This window comes from Spinacia oleracea, chromosome 1, assembly GCF_020520425.1.
Source record: "Spinacia oleracea cultivar Varoflay chromosome 1, BTI_SOV_V1, whole genome shotgun sequence".
In the NCBI taxonomy this organism is placed as follows: Eukaryota; Viridiplantae; Streptophyta; class Magnoliopsida; order Caryophyllales; family Amaranthaceae; genus Spinacia; species Spinacia oleracea.
The window spans coordinates 56,659,192-56,686,978 of NC_079487.1; the positions used below are offsets into that span (position 1 = coordinate 56,659,192).

At 37.3% G+C, this 27,787-nt stretch overlaps 1 protein-coding gene across 1 annotated transcript; it reads right to left on the reverse strand.

The window, feature by feature from the left end:
- Positions 1 to 25,840, reverse strand: LOC110774876 (protease Do-like 8, chloroplastic). Its single transcript, XM_021979469.2, has 13 exons — positions 25,530 to 25,840; positions 25,322 to 25,452; positions 23,670 to 23,752; positions 23,449 to 23,547; positions 23,198 to 23,264; positions 22,532 to 22,607; positions 22,332 to 22,398; positions 3,263 to 3,480; positions 2,964 to 3,031; positions 1,480 to 1,559; positions 1,161 to 1,247; positions 931 to 1,038; positions 1 to 270 (listed from the first exon to the last, which is right to left on the reverse strand). Exons 1-13 carry the CDS (start codon positions 25,679 to 25,681, stop codon positions 142 to 144), a joined length of 1,365 nt encoding a protein of 454 aa, XP_021835161.1. The 5' UTR covers positions 25,682 to 25,840; the 3' UTR covers positions 1 to 141.
- Between the last annotated feature and the right edge of the window lie 1,947 nt (positions 25,841 to 27,787).

Here is a 27,787-nt window from a genome sequence, read left to right on the forward strand (position 1 = left end):
TTGCTTATAATCTGAATCTTCCAATAAACTGGAGAGTTATTTTCATGGTAACAATCTAGCATATTTGAAAAAATAGGAACCTTAATCCATTGACAGAAAAACGAAAAAATAGAAATGTAGTAGACTATCAAGCGCGATGAATCACGAGCTAGTTTCCTCCAATTTTAGTGGCACCTCTAAGCTTTCACTATCCCTCATAATCTTTAAAATCACTTCATCTTCAATACCGTAATCATCCAGTACTCTCATCAAATCAGCTTTGTTTCTTACCTGTCCATTGAGAGAACAAGTTAGCTACATTTCACATACATCTGTTCTAACACCTGAGTTACGTGATTTAAACATCTCCTTTCCTTTCAGATGTTGAATTCCTCTATAATAACTTACCTAATGAATTCCCTCCAGATCCTTTTGACCTTTTCATTCATTTGTTTTGTTCAGAAACAGAAAATCAGGAAGGTTGTGTCGTGGACAAGTCCGTCTAGGTCTCCGTTTAAGTGTAATAGGTTCAAGTGTTACAAAAACGATGACGATGGTCACACTTAACGGCTACCTGAACTATACATTACTGAGAGTCTGAAAGATGACAGAACAGGGGGGGGGGGGGGGGGGGGGGGGGTTGCAAACAAATATTCCTGTCCGGAAGCAACTTTCGATTTTTTTAACTATTTAGTAACGTCTGGGAAATTGTTGCTTAGGGTTACTTCCCCCAGCTGACTGCCAACAAGGAAAGGCTTTCATGTCGTTTTCAACTGCAAAAGTTCAATCCATTGGAATCCTAAATGTTACATGAACGCTGTGCTCTATAGAATACAAGTTTCCTTCACTTGAGACGTTTTTTGTGTGTTTATAACAAGATCACATTACCTTGAGGTTCACTAAGTTTAAACTTTTGCATAGAGGGAAAATGGAAGAGATATAGAGACTTACAGGTTTATTGTCCACCGCAGCAATTATATCGCCCAGAATGATTTTCCCAGCAAAACCCCTTGTTGTGGGACGTAATCCTGCCTTGGCTGCTAAACTATTCACAGTAACCTAGAAGTAGAATCATAAATAATGACCTCATTTATGAAAACTGTTCATCAATCATTAACAAAGAAAATGCTGACAATCAAAGAATCATTTGAAAGGACTAAAAAATAACTCAATACACCAACCTGCAACACAAGAGCTCCATACCGAACATTTAGCTGATTCGCTATTAAGTCTGGCGCAATCTCAATGTTTAGACCGGCTCTAACAACCTTCAACAACACATCATTAACATTTAGATGTTCAATACAGGGAACCGACACTTAACTGATTACAACTTAATTTTTCTGTCCATGCTTGATCTCAAGATCTCAAGATTAAAAATGAGCAATATTTATCTCTCTCAATCTCCCACAGACTATCATTCTATCTCTTACTCAAATTCTTAATATCGCAATCTTTCCTACCCAGTTATCTCGATATGTCTGAGAAAAAGTCACCTACTTTGCCAAACTCAATTAATTGAGGTATGATCTTGAGCAGAGTTGAGGAAGAAATTGCAAACCCCACCCCAGCTGAGGTACCTGCAACAAAAGTACTCCTTATGTAAGGACTTCCCAATAAATGACAATTAGGTGTCAATCGCTTGTCACATAGTCACAGTCAACATCCAACAAAGGAACTCCCAAAAGAGAGTCCACATTGGCATTTTTGACTCACAATAGAATGATAGAAAACTTTAATGAATATTTTTGGTTGGACTGAAAGGGATTATCGACTTCTGCAGCTGCTAAATCAACTAACAAACACCTTGCAGAACTTTCTGTAAGAGAATATGAACAGAAAAATACCCTCGATGGTCACATCGGTTAGCAAAGAGACGAACGAATGTACCATAAGACAACTATACAAGACAGGACTGACAAGCAAAGAAGAGCACACACAAACAACAGAAGGTTATTTACATCATAAGGCAATACTCACATGTAAGAAGTCGAAATACAAGTATGATGTTATGAAGACAATAACCAAAGCTGAGGAGTTAACAAAACTCGAAAGAAATGCATGCCTTATGGCTTACAAAGTGCGGAGTACTTCGGCCATCACTATCAGTTGCCATGTTTAGGGAAAGAAAAAGACTATGCAAACATCAATTGTTTTGATGGGCCAACTTTTTCTTTTGCTTACACTCATTAGATTTAGAGTTGTGGCAAGTTAAATGTGCTTCATTTTTATAAGAAACTTGACAAATATTAAGAGACATCAAAAGAAGAAAAAATTGATAAATGATAGTGGACGTAAAGAGTACAAGAAACTAAAAGGCGAAAACAAGATTTAGGAACACATAACCGTACTTCCTCTGTTCTTATTTATATGACATAAGTGATTTTGGCACACATATTAAGGAAAGGTAAAAGAGAAATTTAAAGGACAAAAGGGCCCCTTAACAATAACCAACCAACCATCACTTTCACCAAATCACTAAAAAAATAAGGGTAAATATGACAATTCACCATACAAAACTCTCCATAATAGAATTGTGCCAACTAAAAAGAAATTTCCCTAAATGGAAATTGTGTGATGTAATAAGAATGGAGGAAGTAAATATATTTAGTTCACTCTATTTAAAGACATTATTGTAATACAAATTTCGGTAAAACTAAGGGAAAGTTTTAGCTAAATGGTAGTTTAACGCTGAAATATTAGTAGACAAGGCAAAACGTTGCTAGTCTCTGGCAAATATAGGTGAAAGTTGAAAAAAAGAAGTACTTGAAGCTAAAAAAAACTTGGAAGTTAAAAGTTGGTTAAAAGGTGGCGAAAAGAGGAAGAGTTAGCCAAACAAATGGCTCAATAGATAAGCTACATTCAATAGTTGATCATAAACTAGCTAATAGTAGGAGTATGGAAGTTGAAAACGACAGCTTAAAGCCATAAAGATAGCTTATAACTAAAATGTCAATATCCATTAATCAGAAGCAAAAACTCACCAGTTTGAGTAAATATAGCCGTATTAATCCCAATCAAATTTCCCTTTGAATCTAAAAGAGGTCCTCCACTGTCATCATATACACAAAAAATTCAGAAGTCAGTCAACACCCAACAGAGCTGCCTAAGCAGTTCATCTGACAGACAGGAACAAATACACAACTGACAAGAAATCCCAGAGAAAGAGGATGTAATAAGTTGTATGACCTAGCATTAGATCAGAGTTAGGGATCTCTAACAGAAATGCTAAAAGAGAGTCTGGTCAATTAGCTTAACTGGAGAGAAAAATCAGATTACATACCTATTCCCAGGATTTATTGCTGCATCTGTTTGAATACCTCCACCAATTGTAACTCCGTTCTGACTAAAGATATCGCGATTTAATCCACTAATAACACCAACAGTGAGAGTGTGGTCAAAACCAAAAGGATTTCCAATTGCCAAACACCGTTGACCAACTTTAAGGGAGGATGATTGTCCCACATGGATGGGTTTCAACAGGTCTGCAGCTGCTTCTACCTGGCAAGTTTTTACATGTTCATCTCTCAAAAAAAGTCTTTTGCATGATATCAACCAGTTAAAATGGATGTACTTGAAACTGCCAAAAAGAAATTTCAGGCCATGTATATTATCCTAAACAAGGATTACATTAGATTAAAATAACTGACTACTTCAGAATTTATTGAATTGCCAGTTTGTCACACTTGAGAGGGACTGTCACAAAAAATTGACAAAAACAACTCAATGCTGCTCTCATATCATTGATACGGAAAAAAGAAAGTGAAGTGCAGTGCAGTCACAACTTTCACAACCTATATATCTAGGTGTAATACCTCCTACAACTTCGTTGGTGTTGATTTTTTATGATGTATAAGAATTATTCATAACTTACCGGAGTTTCATATCAAACCATGTGTGATGAGAGAACTGGAAATTCATATTAAGATATTCGAGAATCACATGATGTTTGTAAAGCTTTCATCTCTTATGCTTTAGTATTCTATTTAATATTTTAGGGTAAATTACAAAAATCAATTAAATCAGGAGCATCTTAATTAACTGAAATCAGGAGCAAGTTACTAAGACTTAGTTCCAATTCTACTCGGGATAGTCATTGATAAGTCACATTTATATAATACAATTCAAACACATTTTTTTTTTGGCAAGCAAGCAAGGGAATATATATTAAGCTCAAACAACAGTATTACAACCTAAGCAAGAGAGACCAAGGGACAAGCCCCAAGGCAACTCAGCGACACCAACAGATTCCAAACAGGAATCAAACCAAACTAGAAAGCTACAAAGCCACTAACCACTCTCTATCAGCATCACTGAGTTTTTTGCTACTTACACTTAGGATTCTATGCTTAATATCAAACTCTAATGAGTGCAACAAGCTCTCAGTAGTAGGAACAGAAAGATCCCAAACTGCAGAGTTCCTAGCTTTCCAAATTTGATAAGCACCACCAGCCATGGCAGCATAAAAGACTTTCCTTTTGAACACTGACTTGCAGTTCCTTCTAATCCACTGTAAGATCAAAATCACAGAGGTTCTGTGAGTGCTAAGACCAAGCCAAGCCATAAGATCAGCCAAAAGCTTTCTGCTGTACACACAGGCAAAAAACAAATGTGCACAAGTCTCAACAGAAATACCACAAAGGGGACATAAGTTATCAACACACACTCCATATTGGAATAATCTGTCTCTGGTTTTGAGTCTCTCCAGTAGCAGCACCCATAGAGTAAACCTGTGTTTAGGAATTGTAAGCCTATTCCAAACATATCTTGCCCACTGAGTCTTCCCTGATTGGTTCTTGAACAGATTGTACACCTCCTTAATAGAGAATTGTTCTTAGTAAGCCAAGAAGAAGAATTCAAAGTATCACAACATGCCTGCTTAGCTTTGCAGATGCACTTTACAGCCCAACTGGCTGCCTGAGGAGCCTGATACTGCAGCCAGTTCTTATTTTTGATGTAAACTGTATGCATCCACTTTACCCACAAATTATCCTGCTTTTGTTCTATAGCCCAAGCCAACTTTCCCACAGCTGCCTGATTCCATAAAGCCAGATTTCTGAAGCCAAGTCCACCCTGATCTTTGTCCAAACACAAGTTATCCCACTTAACACTACCTGGCCTGCTGTCATCATAAACACCATGCCAAAGGTAAGCTCTACAGATTGCTTTAATTTTCTGGATGATTGAATTGGGAAAAAGGAAAATTTGCCCCCAATACACACTAATACTCATTAGGACAGAATTAATGAGCTGCATTCTTCCTGCAAATGACAAATTTCTTGAGCTCCACACCTTAATTTTTGCCACCATTTTTTCAACTAATAAACCACAGTCACCAGCCTTAATCTTTCCAGTACTGATGGGCACTCCAAGGTACTTGGAAGGAAGCTTACCAAAGTTAAAACCAGAAAAGGAAGCAATTTCCTCCCTAGTGTGTTGATCAAGCCCACAACTGTAAATGGAGGATTTACCAGGGTTACCCTGTAACCCAGTAGTGGTGGAAAATAAGTTTAGGCCCTCCAGCAGGTAGTATCACCATTGCAGAACAATAAAAGATCATCAGCAAAAACTAGGTGGTTTAGAGCCATTGATCTGCATCTGGTATGGAATTTGAAAGATTCATGTGAAGCAATCAACTTCATGATTCTAGACAGGTATTCCATGCAAAGTGTAAACAAGAGTGGGGAAAGTGGATCACCTTGCCTCAACCCCCTCTTTGGGTGAATAATGGGAGAAGGAACCCCATTGATAAGAATAGAGTACTGAGTGGTTGAAAGGCAAGTCATAACCAACTGAATAAAGTGAGCAGGAAAACCCAACTCCACCATTATCTCCTCAATAAAATTCCACTCTACTGTATCATAGGCCTTCCTCAAATCCAGTTTCATAAAGCAAGCAGGTTTAGTCATACCCCTATTATACAATTTGATAATGTCTTGGCATAAGAGAACATTGTGAAGAATGGATCTACCAGCCACAAAGGCACCTTGATTGGGGGAGATTATGTCAGGAAGGACCAGTTTAAGCTTAGAGCATATCAGTTTAGAGATACACTTGTACAACACAGAACAACATGCAATAGGCCTAAAATCACCCACTGAAGCAGGAACAGGAAGCTTAGGCACCAGAGAAATTGAGGTAACATTGATTTCTTTCAGTAATTTCCCAGTGGTAAAGAAATCTTTGATAGCAAGACAGAACTCATCCTTGATAATAGGCCAAGCTGACTTGAAAAACTGGCTATTAAAGCCATCAGGTGCTTTGGTTACAGGGATGGAGTCTAACTATGTTTAATATCTGCATCAAGAAAGCGACTGCAAGGTGTTCTTGTGAGCCATAGACAATCTAGGCCCCTGATCCATTATAATAGCTTTAACTGGTGTTCTATGATCCATTTTATCCCCAAAAAGAGAGGAGTAAAACTGGGTGAAAGCATGTTGGACCCCATCAGTTGACTGAACCCATACACCATCAGCATTTTGGATGGAATTGATCCTGTTTTGCTTTCTCCTGTGTTTAATACTCATATGGAACAACCTGGAGTTCTCATCATCACCCAGTTCTAGCCAGTGAATTTTTGCAGTCTGCTGAAGGAAAGTGAGGTACTGAGCATGAACATCTCTATATTTAGCATTGGCTTCTTTTTCTGCAGTTGCTAAATGGGGGTTAGTGGGATCACTGTGAAGTAAGTTCTGAGCCAAGAGAAGATCATGGTGGCATTGAGTGTTAGTGGCCTCAATGTTAGTGAACCCTTTCCTGTTGAGAAGCTTTAACTCCCCCTTGATCCACTTGAGTCTTTGCACCACCCTAAACATATGACATCCCTTCACACATCTATCCCAACCAGTCTGCACTATTGGTAAGAAGTCTGCTGCCGTAGCCCACATATTCTGAAATCTAAAAGGCCTTTTTTGAGCTTGATCTCTGTAGCAACTGAGAACCATGGGACAGTGATCAAAATCACCTTCAGGGAGGAAAGCAGCTTCTGCTGTGGGAAAGAGATCTTCCCATTGAGTGTTAGCCAACACTCTATCAATTCTGGTGAAAACCCTATGAGTCCCTTCTTGCTTGTTAGACCAGGTAAAATGCCTTCCAACAGTCTTTAATCTCATTGAGATTACACTGCATCATACATGTTCTCATATCCTGAATTTTAGAAAATTTGACAGTGGAACCAATCCTATCTTCCAAGTTCATTATGGAATTAAAATCACCCATAATGACCCAAGGTTGAGTAATACCAAAGGAAAGGGAGGTTAAGTGATCCCATAGAGCTCTTCTATCTGCTCTGGCATTCATACCATAGATGAATGAACCAGCAATCCCATCCCAGAATAATTCTTCCTCCTGGAGCATGACATAAATTGGGGGAGAAACACCACCCAGGGCAAAGGTTTAGGTAAAGATCTCTAAGTTTAGGAGATTTCACCCTAGTTTCAAGGAGACTAAACAGCTTAATTTGGTGAGTTTGAATGAACCTCCTCACCTCATGTTGCTTGCTTTTCCTGTTTAGCCCCCTTACATTCCAGCAAAGTATGCTATCCATGAGCTGCAGGGGATCACCCCTGAGCCAATGGACTCCCTACAGTGGCAACTGCAGTACCACCCCCTCAAAAGTTCCCCTTCTTCTTCCTCCAGAAGTTGATAGCTATTTCTAGTCTGCACTGGCCTCAACTCCCTACACCTCTGAGTGCTAAACCCAGTAGCCATAACAAAGCCATCACCCCCCTCCTTAGCTGCATCCCCAGCTACTGAAATAGTGTTGTTCTGAGTGCTATGTGGTGCAATCTTCTGCACCCATATTTTCTTTGTTTTAGGCTGCTTTTTTGCTTGTTTACACACCTCAGCTTTATGACCAATTCCTTTGCAATTAGTGCATGAATGTGGTAACCAATCATAGGTAACCTTTTGATCCACAATAACTCCCCTTTCATTCACAAACTGAATCACAGCAGGGAAATGTAGTTTAATCCATATTGGAAGGGTTTTGACATCCTCCTTAGCATAATTGATGTCAGGTGACCAGGGTTTCAAAATAAGAGGTTTGGAATCAAAAAACTGAGTACCCCCTTGGAGTACCTTAGAACAATTTTCCATGGTAGTGAACCTAACCAGAAAAATGCCCTTCCCTACCAAAGCAACTTTGTCAACTCCCATTTTCCCCCAAACTCTATGAGCAAATCCCTCCATCACATGTTGAGGTGGGTTAGCCCCAATCACATAGCATATGATAGCAGATTTCCAATACACAATTTCATCTTCAATATCATCAAAATCAATTTGCACAGGTTTAACAGGCATTTCGTCAATCAAAACAGGGGAAGCAGGTTGGGGTGCAACATTATTCACATTATTTGCATTCACAGCTCGCTCAGATTGCAAAACATTCATATTCACATTCAAGTTAGTTGCAATCACAGAGTTATCCCCTCCAACAAGTCTCCCGCCAGAATTTGAAAAATGGGTATTGATGGTTTTACCTTGACTTAGTCCATTGATCCAGGCATTGAACTCATCACGAACATTGGAGCGATGCTGCAATTCTCTAAGTGAAGATTTCGGGGTAAGAATCTGGTTCTCAATCAAATTTTCATCATCTAGGTATGAAATATCCGAAGTTTCAGAAGAGGAATCAATGGCGGTGCTCTCCACCATTGCTGCAGTAGATGGACCTTTAGATTGTGCGCGAGTGTTAGGTTTAGGTTGAACTTGATTGTCACTATTCTTCGTCTTCTTCGCAGAGTTCTTGGCATGCTTTCGAGGCCTGGCCATGGCGTCGAAGAGAGGTTACTCCTTCGAAACCTCTAGGCAGCAAAAACTTAGGCAACCATTAACTTGCTTTGATATTGAGCACTTGAAAGCTCACTTTAATTCAAACACATTTAGGTTGCATTTATCGGCACTCATCCCATTATTTTTGCACGTTACAGTCATATTTGCATAAGTTTTCATTATTGTGCTCTATTATGCCCCATTTGTGTTTATTTTTTATTTTTTATATGATTTCATAGTCTTTTGGATGCTTCCGGAGTCGATGGGACAATTATCGGACTGTTCGCGTCAGAGACGAATAGTTTGATCGGATAAATAAATTATTGGCGTTGAGTATCTAATAGCGTGTTTCATTCATGTGTCGTCGAGGGCAATTGTGTAATTTCATGTATGAAGTTAGCTTTGGCCGAAGCTGTAATCGAGTCAAAGTTTGGAGATTGAGTGTCGCAATGCTTGAAATCGAAATCAAGCTCATTGCCACAAGCATGGCAGCAAGTTGCAGCCCGCCCCGCTCCCGCATGTTGTACTTGTGTACCATGCTTGGGCACGGGATTTACTACCTAACAAACACACACCCAAGGGATATAGCGATCATAACTCTGAACCTCACACTCCAGCCCGCGCCGGCAAGATTTGGCAAGCCGAGCAGCATCGGGGTACGCCACAATTGACCTAGCATGCGGGGCCTATCGCACGTCACTCTCATCAACGTCCAGCCTTAGCAAGGCCTAGGGGTGTTGTCAGTTCCATTCTGTCATTGTTTTGACTTGCATCGTCAACATTCCTCGACCAATCATTGACGATTTCAACTTTATTTTCTTAATTTATTTTATTTCAGAATTAGGAAACTACAAATACTTCAAGGGATTTATTTAATATCCCTTATGTTATTCTTCCCAGAATTTCAATAACGTTTCTTTTGCTCGTCTCTCTAACTGTTAAACCCTAAGCACGTTTTTTTCCATTAAATAATCTATAGGTATTTTCATAATATCTCTTGCTTTGAATTATTGTTCTTAATTACCGTTTTCAATAGTTTAATTTATTCCTTTATGAGATTTACCTCAAACATTGATTTTATGCTAGTTAATTTAGCCACAAGTGAGTAGTCATTTTTTAGGGCTAACTAAGGGAAGCCATGTTCATACCATGGTTGTCGTGCATTAAATTTCATTCATTTACGAATTATGGTTTGAGAAATTTCAGTTGATTGTGCTCAATCGTTTGATTCATGTAATAGGCCAATGTTATGAATTGACTTCTAGCTAATACTCCCTCCGTATTTATTTAAGGGATACACTTGCCTTTTCCGGCCGTATTTATTTAAGAGATACACTTGCTATATTTAGTAACTTATCAACTCCACCATCTAATTAAATAATACATCTAATTTACCCTATGACCCACCATCCTATTAAAAAAATAATTTCAAAAACCCATCCCACCTCCCAAAATGACATGGTCCCCACTTGTTTACTTGTTAAAATATCTACCCAACCCCACTTGCTTTATTATTTTATTTCATTCAATTCTTTTTCTTAATACCTGTGCCCGACCAAGTGTATTCCTTAAATAAATACGGAGGGAGTATGAATTAGGGTCTGTTTGGCCAATCTTCTGTCAGAATTAGTTATGCTAAAATTGTTTCTAGAGAAGTACTTATGAGAAATAGAATTGTTTGGCCATAAAATTTAAGAAGTATTTCTAAGAAACATAAACTTGTTTGGCTCATTTTATATTTTTTGAGTTTTTTGACTTAGGATTTATTTATTCTCTAAAATTTAAAAGTTTATATTTAATCAATAATTAACAAGAATATTATATATTTATTAATAGTTTAAAATATTTTATTAGCTAAAAAGAAAAGAATTGTTATAACAAAATCTTACAAGTTACAAGTGTTATCTTCCCTAAAAAAATAATTTACAAGTGTTATCTACAACTATGCTACACGTAATTGTTAAAAGAAACCTACAACATTACACTAGAAATCTAGAAAAACTAGAATTATAAGAAGCAAAAGGCCAATATATATTAATACGAAAAGATTTTATTTCTTCATCTTCTCCAATCTATTGTTACCAGTTTACCAATACCATACCATTTTATCAGAAAGAGATTACTAATACCACCGACCACCACCGTCCATCATCTATTGAGATATATTTAGGAAAATAAATTTTTAGGAAAATAATTGTGACAGACAATATGTATAATAGGATAATTACAAAGCATATTTAGCATATTTAGAAAATGTATAAATTAGTAATCAATTCCTATAATTTAGGCTTAGAATATGCTAGCTATTATTGTACACTCTTGTATATATATTGATTGATAAACATCAATAAACTAACGGAATCATATTTCCGACATGGTATTAGGCTAGAGAACATTTTTTTTTTTCAAGAATAATTTGATATGGCTGTCGGTGAAACTCCACCACCACCACCTAAGATTGAACCTAACTCACCATATTATCTCGGATCGTAGGATCGACTGGGAGATTTCATCACACCCACTCGCCTAACAGCAGATAATTATGAATCTTGGGCGGCCGATAAACAAACGGCATTAGAAGCTCGAAGGAAATTCGAATTTTTTGATGGCTCAATCAATGAACCGTCACCCCCTTGCACGAAGTCCGATTGGACGGCGATTAATGCGATGCTCATATCGTGGATCACGAATACGATAACCCCGATTTGAAGACATCCTTGTCCAAATTCAAAGAGGCAAAACCCTTTTGGGATCACCTCAAGCAGCGTTTCGCACAAACTAATGGTCCTCGCATTCAACGATTGTGTTCTTCAATCGCAAAGTGCGAACAGACCAAATTAATCCCCGTTTCTGTGTACTATGGCAAGCTGCACACTTTCTAGCAGGAACTTGATCGACATGAGCCCTTGATCTCATGTTCTTGTTGTGCTTCGTGTTTGGCAGGGAAATTGCACGAGGAGCGTCGAGCACAAGCATGCCTACATGATTTTTTAATGGGATTGTACCCTGACTTTTATTCTTCCCTATGCACAAACATATTATCACAAGACCCTCTTCCGAGTCTTGATAGAGCGTACCAGTTGGTTATACAGGAGGAATGTGTGCGTACATCGAAGCAAGAAGTCGAGTCGAAGCCATCTGAGGCAATTGGGTACATTGTACGCGTAGAGGGGCAGGGGTTGACCGTGGTCGGGGACGAGGTTCTGCCGGGCCAGCGTGTGCAAGAAATCAGGCCATGAAGCCTCGGGTTGCTGGGCGAACTCGGTCTGTGGTCACTGCAAGAAGAAGGGCCATCCGGAGAGCCGTTATGAGCTATGTTACTCCGACACTCCGGTGGGAGGTGTGTGTCGGTGTCGACACGACCCGACCCGCGACACGACACTCGACACGTGTCCGGGGAGGTGTCGACACCGGTGGTCCGAATTGTAGTGTCGAAATCGGCGATTCGGTGGAGTATTAAACCCTAGATCTGGAAATTGAAGGGTTATATGTTCGATTATTTGTTGAAATGATAGGGCTTTTGTTCGTGAGGTTGAGGCGAGTACAAAGGTGAAATTTTTGTCGGCTCCAGCGACCATCTTGCCGGTCAATTTGCCGATGACCGTAGAAAAGAGGAACGAAAACTGCTGATGCTGGTGGTTTGCCGATATTCTGTTCTTTTCCTCTTTCAATAAAATAAAAATAGATAATTAATTGAAAAGGATAGGGAATCTGGAAAAGGTAGGTATCCTATGTGGTAGGTACCCACATCTGCCACATCAATATGGGCACATGGCTACTTTTGTCAGTTTTTGTTTTTTTTTTTTTTCTTTTTTTTGTAGTAACCCACGTGTTTGACTGTTTGGTTTCTTCCCTTTCATTTTTTTTTTTTCTGTTTTTCATTTAATCATTCATTTTTTAAAAGAATTTAACAATTTCTTTTTTCAATTTTTTAAATTTTAACAACTATTTTTGTATTTTTAGATAAAGTGTCGCTTTTTTTATCCGACACTTTGTACCGGAGCCGTGTCTAAAAAATAAGTCAAGACACTCCTTTGACCGTGTCGGAGTGTCTGCAAATATTTGGATCGGAGTGTCAGATACTCTGACACCCGAGTAACATAGGTTATGAGTTTGTGGGCTATCCGGATGCCTGACCCGAGAGCGGGAAGACTCCCACAACAAGGCAGGGACGTGGCCAAGTTCGTGCTAATGCTGTTGCAAGTTCGTCTCCTTCGACATCTGATTCCACTGTTTCGGCCTTGGATCAATTGTTCACGCCCGAGCAGTGGAAGGCTATATCGAGTCTTATTGGTAATGCTAAAATTCCCGACAATAGATTGAATGGTAAGTTTAATGCCTCATCTTGGATTATTGATACCGGAGCAACTCACCATGTTACAGGAGAAAGCTCTTGGTTATTTGACACACAAAAATTTGAATGCCCAATTCATTTGCCGAATGGTGAAAAGGTAATTGCCACTTTGGTGGGATCCATTCGTTTATCGGACAAGATTACTCTTACAGGAGTTCTTTATGTTCCAAATTTGAGTTCCAACTTACTTTCTAGTTAAGTTGATTCCTCATCTTAGTAGTAATGACCATTTAGATAAGGGATGTGAAGTGTGTATGCGTGCTAAGCATCCTAGAGACAAATTTCCTTTAAGTGATAATAAAGCTTCTCGGATTTTTGAGAAAATACATTGATTTAGGGGTCCGTATAAGACATGTTTCGCCGTTATTTTTTGACAATATTTGATGAATTTTCGAGAGCAATTTGGATTTATTTGTTAGTTGATAAAGTAGAAGTATTTCAAATGTTTATGGTTTTTTTGCTATGGTTGATAAACAATTCTCTCAAACAATTAAAGTAGTTCAAAGTGATAACGACTGAGTTTAATTGTATGCTTAAATATTTTAATGCAACCAGAATTTTGTTTCAAACTTCATGTGTGGATTACTCCGCAACAAAATGGGAGAGTTGAGAGGAAGCATAAACATATCTTGAATGTTGGTCGGGCATTGCGTTTTCAAGCAAAATTACCTATTTGTTTTGGGGGGGAATGTGTTTTGCTGCTGCTCACTTAATCAACCGTACCCCTACTCCTCTTTTAGTGAATAAAACACCTTTCGAAATACTTTTTGATAAACCCCCCTCTTTTGATGCTATTCGAACCTTTGCGGCCCGTTTGGTAGCCGGTAATAAATGGTGGGAATGGGAATAAATCTAAGTGTAATTTGGCAAGAAAATTGCATCATGATGTCCATGGTGATGAAATTTGGTCTCAAACTTGGTGTTTTTTTCATAAATTTGCATTCCCACCTAATACCACTCCCCACATGGTAATGGGTGGTAATGGAAATTTATAAAGAAAAAGACATAATTTTGAGTGAACTAGCATTACCATGGGAATGAATATTGATTTTCCTCACAAATTTACATACAAATTCATACCCATTAACACCATTTATGGCCGGCTACCAAACGGGCCGTTGGGTTCTTGTGTTTTGCTCATAATCAGAAAATTAAGGGAGATAAATTTGCTGGTCGAAGTCAAAAATGTGTTTTTGTTGGATATCCGTTTGGTAAAAAGGGGTAGAGATCGTTTGATTTGGATACAAAAGAATTTTTTGTTTCACGAGATGTAAAATTCTTTGAGGAGGTGTTCCCATTTGGGTGTCCGGAGGATGTAAACACCACGAATAATGAACATGTTGATCAAGAAATTCATGAGGATTTTGCTGGATTAATTTTGGACAATGAAATTGAGGTTGGCAAATTTTTGGGTGAGCAGCAAGCCCAACCCAACGCTCCAACATCAGACCCAGCATCTCTTGGGGCCTCACCAGCGCCAGTTGGGCCGAATCAAGAACCCATACCAACGACTGATTAGGCCATTGGGCCTTCGCCTACAGCAGCAAGTCCGGGAGCAGGAAATGGGCCACGGGTTTCGAGAAAAATTCCCGAACGTCTTGAATCGGGACTTTGTGACAGATAAGGTGTTTGCTAATAGTACGTCCTCCTCTTCTTCCTCTTCCGATCTCTCCTCAGGTACTCCTTATCCTTTAGCACATTATATAAATTGTGACAATTTTTCTGTAAATTACCCGAGATTTCTTGCAGCTATTATCATGGGGAATGACCCTAAATCCTCTAAAGGGGCTATGAAGTACGATGGGTGGAGACAATCAATGAAGGAGGAAATTCGGGCTCTTGAGGACAATGGAACATGGTCTTTGGAACATCTCCCGCCTGGAAAACGTGCTCTTGGTAGTCAATGGGTGTACAAGACCAAGTATTTGTCAAATGGGGATGTTGAGCGTCTCAAATCAAGATTGTGTAGTGTTAGGAAATCACCAACAGGAGGGTATTGATTACAATGAAACATTTGCTCCAGTGGCCAAGATGACTAAAGTTCGTGCCTTCCGAGCAATAACAGCTTCAAAAAATTGGGAACTGCAACAGATGGATGTCCATAATGCCTTCTTGCACGGTGATCTAGATGAATAGGTGTACATGAAATTACCTCCCGGATTTGAGAGTTCGGAACCGTCTTTGGTGTATCAGTTGCGCAAATCGTTGTATGGCTTGAAACAGGCTCCTATATGTTGGTTTGCAAAATTGGTGTCCGCTTCGAAAGGCTATGATTTTCTTCGATCCTACTCAAACTATTCTCTCTTTACATATACTAAAGGCACTATTAAAATTAATGTCTTAGTTTATGTGGATGGTCTTATTATTTCTGGGAATGATTCCGTTGCACTTACCATCTTCAAATCTTATCTTAGTGATTGTTTCTAAATGAAAGACCTGGGAAGTCTCAAATATTTTTTAGGCATTGAAGTGGCCCGTAGCTTGTTAGGATTTTTTTTGTGTCAACGAAAGTACACTTTGGACATTATTTCTGATCAGGTTTATTGGGAGCTAAGCCAAGTGTGTTTCCCATTGAGCAGAATCATAAGCTTGGCCTTGCTACTGGCGAATTTTTGCAGGAATCATATCGACGACTTGGGGGTCGTCTGATTTATCTCGCAGTCACTCGGCCAGACTTGGCTTATTCAGTTCATATTTTTTCTCAATTTATGCAAGAACCTCGCATGGAGCATTGAGAGGTGGCCCTTCGAGTCGTTCGTTATTTGAAAGGGACTCCCGGTCAGGGATTTTGCTGCGTGCAGATGGTAAGTTGACATTGGAAGGTTGGTGTGATTCGGACTGGGCGGCCTGTCCCCTTACTCGTCATTCTCTGACAGGATGGTTAGTATTTTTAGGTCAATCTCCGATTTCTTAGAAGACGAATAAATAAAATACGGTTTCCCGGTCCTCTGCCGAAGCCAAGTACAGGTCTATGGCATCGATCACTTGTGAATTACAATGGCTACAAGGTCTGCTGTTGAGTTTGGGTGTTCATCATCCTAAGGCGATAAAATTATTTGTGATAGTTAGTCTGCGTTGCATATTGCGAAAAATCCAGTTTTTCACGAGCGAACAAAACATATTGAAGTTGATTGTCATTTTGTTCGGGATGCAATAAAAGAGGGTTTGATTTCACCATCTCATATCTCCACATCGTCCCAATTGGCGGATATTTTCACAAAAGCTCTCGGGAAGGCTCAGTTTGATTTTCTCTTTTCCAAGTTGGGCATTTTTGAATCCCATGCTCCTACTTGAGGAGGGGTATTGCGATATATTTAGGAAAAGATTTTTTTAGGAAAATAATTGTGACAGAGAATATGTATAAACAGGATAATTACAAAGCATATTTAGCATATTTAGCAAATGTGTAAATTAGTAATCAAATCCTATAATTTAGGCTTAGAATATGCTAGCTATTATTGTACACTCTTGTATATATATTGATTGATAAACATCAATAAACTAACGGAATCATATTTCCTACATCACCTTACCCTACGTAACTGGTCGCAATTACCAATCATTACTTAAATAATCATGGGCCACCAACATCATCAGCAAGCTTTCTTTGATCAACAACAGTCATATTTTTATCTTCTAAGGAACTTAACATCATCCCCAGTGTTACATAATTCTCCAATCTCCCTGCGAATTGCGATCCGAAAAGAGCGAATTATGGTCGGTTTTCGCCTATTTTTGTCCCATTTTGGGCGAACCGCGAATTGAAAAAGCGAATTATGTTACACTGATCATCCCCAATAATTTTATTCTCAAAGCACATAAGGGATTGGAGGTTAATACCTCCGTCAAATCTCCGTGATTGAAGGTTAATTTCTCCGGAAAATCTTCGTAATCCAGGGTTAATTTCTTATTTTCTCCGGCTATCTTCATAATTGAAGCTAATTTCTCCGTCGGAAGTGGGGTATCGTCGGACAGTCAGTACCATTGAGGTCGGTGAAGAAATGTTGTCTTTGAGGTTTTTGAACCTGGGAGAGAGAGAGGAGGGACTGAATTGGGATGGGTGAGCGTTCTTTGTGGAATGGGACAATGTGTCATTTGCTCTTTTCATAAGGGTATTATTGTGTGTGTGAAAAGTTCATTAAATGAATAAATATGTTCCCCGGGAAACTGATTTGAGAGCTTCTCCTTCTAGCCCCTTATGAAGACCTTAAAAGCCCTTTTGAGTTTCTAAAGAAGTTGAAATCACTTCTTAAAAATATGGTGTATGGCCTAGTTTACCTTCTGGGTCCTAGAAACATTTACTAGAAACATTTATAGAAGCTTGGCCAAACACTACCTTAAAATTGAAAGATCGTATTCTTAGAGGCTTAGTATAATTGGCACTCTAATATGTTAGAGACCGTACTGCGGATGGAAAGTGTCAAGACCCAACCGTGGGATTAACATGTACTTAATTGCTCGACTTAGTTTGTTTATTGTTCGGATGATTTGTTTTCTTGGATTCGTAAAAGCATTTTTGGAGCGAAGCAAGCCCTAAACTTTGTTAAAGTATTGTTGACCAAAATCACCATTCGTTATTGAAATAGTTTATAATAATTGGGCAAAAGTTAAGGACTCGTTCCCCATGGGATCGACCCTTAGTTGGTAGGTATCACTTTTTGACTCATCGAGTTTTTGGAGCCATTGTCGGAGAGACGACTCGTTCAATTAGTTTTTGTTTGATTATTTGAACTGTTTCCATTGTGTCATTGGAACTTTTAGTTTCAATGGAGAAAAATCTCATTTCATTCTTTTTGTTTGTTGTTTATAGGCACTAGAATAGGTACCTTAATTCCTCCTTAATTCCGCTTTTCAAGAAGATCATCTTTTCGCATTTCGAAGTATCAAGAGTCGTGATTAGTGATGGGGGATTCTCATTTCCATCAACGGACTTTTAAGAAAATTCTAAAGAAGCGCGGAGTTACTAAGGTTTGCATGGCCTACCATCCTCAAAACGAGTGGCCAAGTTGAAGTTTCTAATCGACAGATCAAAAAAACCAATCCCCAAAAAGATGGTTAATAAGTCTCGAAAAGATTGGTCATTAAAGTTGGATAACACATTGTTCCATATGGTTTTGAGGTATCAAGAAAGCTAAAGATAAGAAGATTCTAGACTAAGTTGAAGGAACTTGAAGCAAAGAAGATAAAGTATCAAGCTACACTTCTTGTGAAGACTAATCCAGAGCATGAATAGTCAACATTTATGTTTTATTCTATTTAGGAATTTATATGAAGTATAAAGAGTGCTCACTATTAAACGGAACTTAGTTTAGAAAAGTGGAAATAGAGTCAACATGGTTTTACATTTTCACCCTCAAAATGAAGTAAGTTATTTATTAAACTTATTTTATTTTCTGATTTACAGAAACCTAGGGCCCGTTCGGGATCATTTTTGTTTTTAGTTTTCTGTTTTGTACAAAACTAAAAACCAAAATATGAAAACCACCAAAAAAATAGTTTCCCTGAAAACTCACAATGATACCTAACGATCCCCTAGTTTTCTGGAAACTTTTCCTTAGTGTAAAAATCGGTGTTCTGTTAAGTAAATATCTTAAAGTTGTCGTTTGAAACTTAAGTATTTTTTTTGGAAAATGTTTCAACAACAAAGCCTTAATCCCAAAATGATTTGGGGTCGGCTAACATGAATCGTCGTAGGAGATCGTCATTGTCACCAATCAAACCAGAAAGGAGCAGGAAGTAAAAAGAAAAATAACAAGGAAGAGAAAGTGGAATTAATGAAAGTAAGATAAGAGAAAAATGTATATGCATTATAGAATAAATATTGTAAGAGATAATAAAAATAAGTAAAGTTTAAAATAAATGAATAAGTAAAATAAGTACATTTCAAAATAGCATGTAAAATTAAAATAACTTTAAAAGAATTTAAAAAATAAAATTAAGAATAAAAAATAAAATAAAAAATTAGAAAGAAACAGAAACATGAAAGCTGTATGAGTCAAATGAAGTCATCAATGTATATTCTCTCCCTCCACTCTGTCCATCCAACGCCATATTTTCCTCGATCCCAAGAAAGCTCATATCGTGCTCAATCACCTTCCTCCAAGTTTTCTTAGGTCTTCCCCTACCCCTTGCAATTCTATCACTTTGCCACCCTTCTATGCTCCGAACCGGGGCATCACTTGATCTTCTGCTTACATGTCCAAACCATCTTAAACGATTTTCCATCATCTTAAACTCAATCGGTGCAACCCCTACTTTCTTCCTAATAATCTCATGCCCACACATCCAACGTAACATGCGCATCTCCGCCACATTCATCTTGTGCACGTGACAATGTTTCACTGCCCAGCATTCCGTGCCGTATAACAAAGCCGGTCGAATTTCCGTGCGGTAAAATTTTCCCTTCAATCTTTGTGGCATGCCTGAATCACATAGGAACCCTGTGGCGCCTTTCCACTTCAACCAACCTGCTTTGATTCTATGGGCCACATCGCCATCCAATTCTCCATCCTTTTGGATAATAGATCCTAAATAACGGAACATTTCAGAGCCTTGGACAATTTTCCCATCTAAGGTAATCCCCCATGTCTCTCTATCTTGGACTCCACTAAACTTACACTCCATATATTCCGTCTTGTTTCTACTCAGCCTAAAACCTCGAGATTCCAAAGTTTGTCTCCATAACTCCAACTTACTTTCCACTCTTTTTGTTTCATCAATCAACACAATATCATCTGCAAACTTCATGCACTAGGGTATACCATCTTGGATTGACCTCGTCATTCGTCCATGACTATAGCAAAAAGAAACGGGCTAAGTGCGGAACCTTGATGCACTCCAAATGTTTACCGATAAATTTGTTTTAAGCGGAGGAAAAATAGGAAGCACTTTGGATTCGTTGACTTGCTTCCCACAGCTAACCTTCTACGTGCTAATATCATGGGAATTTCATTGGAAAAGGCCTATAATCTAAGAAGCACCAACGGGTAGTTGGCTGGTGGATATATGTTGAGTTTATCAAATGCTCTCTATAAAATGGAAGCCACCACTATTAGACTTGTAAAGACAACTGACATAAGCTGCAAATTTACAAAAGGCATTTTCAATGGGATTTGCACCATCATTCTAGTTCAAATTTCATTTGAAGAGGTATTAAAGTTTCAATTTTCTCCATATCGTTCACTTAATTTACGGTGATATAGGAATCCGCCGTCTAAATAGATGTGATAATGTTGCTTGTAGCTTAAATTGGTGGATTGATGGGTGAATTTTGTAGTTGGAGATCTTCTTTTTTTTTTAATGGTTGGTTTGGAGTGAAAATGTTTGATTGGTTGTTTTAGTTGAATTGTAGTGTTACGTTGCTTCCATCATGAGAAAATCTAGTAGAACTACCTCCAAGACAAAACCTATCTACACTTCAAATGCACACTCGCGAGTAATCACCAAAAAGCCCCCTCCAAAATTCACAAACAACCACAACAATCAAAGCCTTCCACTTCTAAAGCACCCTCTACAGCCCTTTCACCTCCTCCTCCTGTTGGCCCTCCTTTGCCTTGGTTAAACGTTGCTCAATAAGCGCGAGATAGGGAGCTCATGAAAAGAATGAAAAGAACCGTAGTACCCACACTCTACCTTTCCGCTACAGGTGCTAAGAAACTAGGTGTAGATTGTGTATTTGATCAAATAACATGTGAACATGGATGGAGTATCGTATTTTCCTTGAATGAGAATACTTATCCTCATCTTGTGGTGGAATTTCTCGCTTCCCTTAATTTTTAAATACAAGGAAAGTTGATGTAGTGTTCTTTCTTGATGGTGTGGAGAATGTCATGACATTGGACGAGGTGAATACTCTATTTGGTTCGCCCACTAAGTAAACTTGGGTTCCTACATATTGTGACTTCAAAGGAGACCCGGACTCTTATCTCTTCCACCCTCAGAGCTTTTAGAAGAAGATTTGAGGATGTTCAATTTGGGAGTCTAGTTGTTACAGGTCCCTATCTATAGGTTGTTCCGCCCTTCAGATGTTGCATTGCTATATCTCCACCTATTGCGTTCGAAGGGTCAAGCAACCCAAGTCACTAGCCATGATTAGAAGCTCTTATGGTGGCTCTCTAGTCGCATAAATGATGTAGGCCTTCCAAACCTAGTCAATTGTTCGGTCCCTTCTCGTCGTCATTTTGACTTGCATCGTCTATACTCTAGTCATTGAAGTTTGTATGAACTTCATGAATTCTTTTATAGAGAATAACAAAGATGTTCATGGCCTAACTTCACAAATTTTAAGGAAGTGATAACATAATCTTGAAAATTGAAGAGCTAAAATTAGAAATAAATTAGATTATAAGTGCCGGGGAAAAAACTTTATCATTCACATGAGTGTGTATTGAGTTGCATTGGAATCTTGGAAAATGAAAACCTATACAAAAAATATTCCCATTAAAAAAAGCAATATGTTGAAATAGTTAAAAATTTAAAAGGGGTATTTTTTTATATTAAAACTCACCAAAGCATAAAAGATGTTTCTATTTTGTAATTAGATATGCCACCTAGAGATAAAATTTCAATATGTTCATTGACTTCATTTTCCTAAACTTTCATTAATGTTTAAATGAAGTGAATTACGTTTGTTAGAATAATGCCTTGAATTGGTCAAGCCCCTTACTGCAACGCCCCAGCACGGGATCTGGTATCTGTTATTCTGGACTAGGGTTATCTGTTTTGGGCCTATTTTCTGGGCTTTTCCGCATGTATCTAGAGAGTGTTATATAAACTCCCTAGATCATAACCTAGTTGCATTCTGTAATCTGTATTCCAAGATCAATAAACCTTTCCTCCCCTCTGCCTGTGGTAACACATTGTTAGTGAACCACGTTAAATCTATGAGTTCTTTATTACGTTATTTAATCTTTCTTTGCATACGTTATAACAACGTTGCCATTGTTCTTAGTTCCCTAACAAGGAAGACCGTCTTACTGGCAGGTGCTAATTGAAGCGACTTTATCTAAAAGCAACCAAGCTTTCTAACCCAGCTCCAAGGAATAAGGAACATCTTTTAATAGCTTTACGCAAAAGAAATCAACATATTCTACATATGTAAGATTACCATTCAAGAAAACGAAATATAGTGCAATCACAAATTACGGTTGGTACAAAGTCATATTAGTAGCGCATGGTGTTTGATAAAATAATAGATTAAAAGAAAGGTAGGTATCAAAAGATAAACCTTCAAGACAGCAAGATCCTTTGCTCGATCAGCTCCAATTAGCCTACCCTCGAAGGTCTTTAGAACCCTGAAAGAAATCCCTCCACAATAAGAATCAAAGTTAGACGATTAAATATTTCAATGCCATTACACTTAAAGTGAAAAACAGAATACAAAAAATGTATAGGTATTTATGGTAAAAGAAGGAATAGTAGTTTTACCCATCAGAAGCTAAGATGTTTACGCGTGCAACAACTTCTCCAGGGCTAGGATTTCTCGAAAGTGAGTTACCAATTACTGGACAGCACCACAAAAGTAAGCAGCGTTATTTTTCTTCCTTCTATCTTTTCCTTTTTTTATCTTCTTTCTAATTGCTTTGATGACATTTTTTTCCTTTTTGATACAGTTGGGGTTGAGGGATGACACAGAAGAACATCAACAACATGCAGAAAGCCCATGTAAAGGAACTTCCCTATCTTTTTTGTTTCGTTTCTTTTCTCCTTTGTTATTATATTTTGGGTTGTTGAACATGACAGCAATAACTTAAAGGGGCACTAATGTCCAAGTATAATGTAAAGAAGTGCTTATGTTTACTCGTATAATGTTGATTGAATTTTTCCTTTTGATTTACAAGTAATAAGAAGTTATGTGCTTTGACAAGAAGACGATTCCTACACACACTACCACAAAACAACAACAAAGATATAGTTGACGAAGCCTTAATCCCAATAGTCCTCATCACATTCACATAAAATACTTCATTTCCTCATCCCCTTATAGGAAAGAGAAAGCGAGATTTAAAATATATGATGCATAACATCGCCAAGATTTTTAACTTTTTCAGATTTTCATGCCTGTATTTCATTTGACAAATTTCCAAATCTTACCATGATAGTTTGTGACAATGTGACCCTGTTCGTCCCAGACTACTCCTGAACCATTTCCTTCAGGAACCTGTTATAACGATGTTACAACTGTGTCAGAGAGCCATGACTCAAAGCATTGTCAAAGTTGGCAAAGCAGAAAGTTGATCAAACTACATCTCAATCTTCGAAAAACAGCAACGACTCCGTAATGATGGAACTAATCAATCATCACAAGGCCATGAGAAATATCATTCTTTGTGAAAAGTAATTACCTCAACCATGCCAGTAACATTCAGTTGAGGACGCAATGTTACATCAAAGATATTCACCACAGAATAAGTATTCTTCTCAAATAGCTGAACAACTCTTTCCTGTCAAGTACATAGATATCAATTCACCTGCCATGAACATACAGCAAATCAAGTGTAGAAGTCACCACTTAGAACCATATTCAAACTAGACAAACTGTAGTAATGATGTCCTGAAAGCTAACCTCAGAAGGTAACAGAGGACTAGAAGGGAAAACTGAGGGTGTTACTTCTTCAACTGTCACAGATGGATCACCTAGTGCATAAGCTGTAAAACCATATGCAGTCAAGGAAGATAGAAGCTTTAATAAGATTCCTGTGGAAGACAGCTCCCAAAAGTTGCAACAAATGAAATATTCAAGCATTACAGAGATATATGAAAATCTGTGTGCCTGTGTGTGTGCGCATTGCGTACTTGTGTATAAGGAGGATTCAGGTGAGAACAATAAGTAACTGCAAACATATCTAAGACTATTTTACTTGATACCGTACCCTCACCTATAGCCTTAACAATGGAATCAAATAACATCTTTTAAGATTTAATGAGCTGCTGAAGAGTTAACCCTAACATCTCTCAGTAACGTATTAATGGCCCTTCTGTTCAATATTTTGCTACTCTTTGACATGAAAATAATGGGTCCTCACATCAAGTGATCAAGATTTATCTCGCTGCAATTTTTCATCTGCTTGGACGTTGCTTCTAAAAAATTCTCCTTCTCCTCAATATAAGACCAGGCTTCATGTAACTTCAGAAAGGAGTTCAGCTTGCATTTGCATGATTTTGTTCTGAATCTTCAGTCCCACTGTATGCAAATATTCAAATAGCCATTCCGGATCCTGGACCACTCTATACATTTTGCAATTTGCAGTGTTCCATCCATTGTAACCACCAGGCACTATGTGAAGAAATTTGGATCCTTGACCCAACAGTTAAGCAACAAAATTTGAAGGCTCTGGAGACTGCTGATTTACAAAATTGATAAAAGCAGGACCATCATCAGAAACACCAGGTAGCAAGAGAAAATTCTGGAAGGTCCAGACCATTTAGTTGCAGTCTTTCAGACCTCAGTTCAATGATTGTGATTTCCACTTGTTAGACAAATCCTATATCATGGATTGCATCATTATGTTCATCAGGTGGTTCATTTTTCTATAACGAACACATTTAAATAAGACTTCAACAATCCATAAACTGGCAAAACTCCGCTGCCAGAATTAACTTTCAGCCTCTGAAATTGGCTACTCAAGTCATAGGGGAACGCGGGTAAGAGGTTAAGAAGGGATGCGTTAGAGATATTCACAAAGACTTCAGGGTTAACTTTCCCTCTATTACTATTAGGTAGAATGCACTATCTCTCTTTAATATCATATTTAGAAATATCATACTAAGAAAATGAGAAGCAAGTTACTCATGCTCACGGATACATGTTCAGGTGTGAGACTCGGCTAATTTGGGATAAATATACCCAAAATGTCTATACCCAAAATCAGAGTTCCATAATCAAACATAGGTTCTTGAAGTGAAAAGGACGCGCAACCTCTCCCTATATGATTGACTTTAAAAGCAAACATATTGATTGACTTCGAAAGAAAAAGCATTTGCTGGATGCCAATCTATGACAGTTCCGAAACAATGCAGTCACAATTCAACTCTCAATGTCAATACTACCCAATATATTAAATCAGTTTCTAAGTTCTAACCCAAACAAAAATATAAAACAACATAATTTCAGGAAACAGATTAATATGCACCATGACTGCAATTCAATAAACAAACCCATGCCTATAATTATATCACATCAAAAAATAAAAGTACCGCAAATATTCTGCTACAAACCTGGAAAATAGGTTGAAAGAAAATAACAAGAAAGAGCCCCAAAACTCCGAAGCAAAGCCCGCTTAGTTGTGGACGGAAAATTGGACCGAAATTCATCATCAACTAAATTATGATTACCACAGTTGTCAATTCTGCAAGAAAACAAACAAACTCATGAAAAACGCAAGCAATTAAAATCTCGAGAGAGAAATTGGAAGAGTGAAAGAACCTCTGGGGTGAAGAAGAAGGTTGGGTATAAGCCGATGAAACGCCATCGAAGAACAGCTCTCTCCGGCCTAGGGATTTGGAGACATTGTTGTTGGTAGTGGTGGTAGAAAGAATAACGCAACACGCTGAAATTGGTAGCACCTGCATTTGCATTTATCTGGAGCAGCTATGAAGCATTGATACTCTGATAGTCTACTTGTAAGAGGCATCGACCAGCAAAACCAAAGACATTATCATCCATTCATCATTGTCAATTTCTACTCCTCTCGTCCCTTACTGTCTAGTTGTATTTTTGGTGAACCTTTAAAAAATTTACTATTGTACTAATGCACGGCATTTATATAAAACCCAAATTCTTATACGAAGTATGAGACCAGTTCACACTTGCGAATTTAGGTATGTTACTTCTGTAGTTTAAACATGTTACTTTTTTTATAATTTTAGAGGAGGTACTTTTTTTAGTTTAGGTATGTTACTTCTATAGTTTATACATGTTATTTTTTTTATACGGAGTAGTTTAGAGGAGATACCTTCTCAGTTTAGGTATGTTACTTCTATAGTTTAGACATGTTACTTCTTTTTTTAATAACTAGTTGAACCACCGCGTGCGTAGTCAACTTGGCGTTTTATATATATAAATTTATATTTTTTTATTCTTTTGAGTTAAATACTTGTTTGTGGTTAAATGTTTTTTAGGTTGGTTATATTTCATAATTTTTCAAGTGTTCGTAAGGAATATTTCATAAACAGTTGATATTCTGAAATTGTACATTGAGTCGAGAGTAACAAGAACTCACAAAACTAAATTATTTCTTATAAGTTAGTGATAATCTATAAAAGAAATCAAAACTAACAAATAAAAAATAATTTGGATCAACATAAATGCTATATTTAAAAAAACAAAAAAAAACAAAAAAATATTTCCATAGTCTTGTTTGATGTACTCTATATACTACATCTATAATTACCTTTTAATTATCCACTTGTATGCTAAGGGTACATCCTTTTCAAAAGAATTTTCCTTTTTTGAAATTATACCTAATGTATCTAAACATATTGAAATTTGACTTATTTAAATTATATTTCCTACACCTAAAACTTGTTTTTCTTTAAATTAAATACTTAATGCTATTATCAAAAAAAAAAAATTAATGCTCGTGTTGTTCCCTTGAGTTATACGTACTATGTTAGGATCTATCTACTCCACCTTTTAAAAAAAACATTTAGTAAAACTAATTTAACGTGTATAAAAAATAAGTTATGTTTATAAAACCCGTAATGAATTTATATACTTCGTATAATTATAGTGTTGAGGTAATTATTAAACAAAGGTCGAATTTCGATGGGATAAAAATAAATTATACAGAAAATAATACTTCCTCTGTCCCTCCATATTTTATTAAATGATGCATTTTTCTAAAATAATCGTTTTTCATTAAATGATGCACTTTCATTTTTGGTATATTTTCACATTTTAATAATATATACTTCTCCTCTCATGGTCCCATCTTTCACCTATTTTGTTTTCCTTACATTTACATTCTTTGAATAATTTAATACCTGCATGCATTATCTTTTATTACAATGAGTTATTCTCGACTTACTCCACTTGTATCTTTTTTAAATAAAAACAACTGATTCTCCTTAAACTTTGCATCGGTCATAGTGCACCATATAATGAAATACGAAAGAAGTAGTAATAATCATATACTTCTCATGACTAATAAAATTAATACGGATTTTAATCAAATAACTACGCAAGTGTTTGCTTTGGTGTCAATTTAAGATTCTATAATTAATTGGTTTTCGTATTTGTAACCTTGGGTACATTTTATTCACCTGTTTTGAATGAGTTTCATCGCCAATAATGTGACTTGAATGCAGCTAACATGGTTGATCATTATTAGCTGAAATTAAGTCTTAGTGAAAATTAATTTTCACATTATACAAGTGACAATCCACCAAATTAAATAGGTCACATAATTAAAGTAATTAAACTAAAATTTTATATTTGCAAGTAGGTGATGGTGCAGTGAATACGGAATTACAACTATAAAATTAAGGGTTAGTTAAAAAATCTGTAGGAGGAATAATTTTTATTGAAAAAAAAATCACCAAAATCATTACACTCATTAATGTTTAATGTAATGTATAAAAGTAAAAATGTAATTCTAGAAATTTATTCAAAAAAAAGTTCACACTATAAACAGTTAATCATTAAAAGTTGTTAACGTACAAGTGGGTAGAAGTTACCCCGAT

Bases quoted from the DNA above. Each gene is read 5' to 3' on its own strand.
- LOC110774876 (XM_021979469.2), bottom strand. From the start codon at position 25,681: ATGCAAATGCAGGTGCTACCAATTTCAGCGTGTTGCGTTATTCTTTCT. The intron at 22,608-23,197 runs GTAAGATTTGGA...GGTGCTGTCCAG, and splicing joins CATTGTCACAAACTATCATG to TAATTGGTAACTCACTTTCG. The intron at 1,248-1,479 runs GTAGGTGACTTT...GTGTTGTTGAAG, and splicing joins AATTAATTGAGTTTGGCAAA to GTTGTTAGAGCCGGTCTAAA.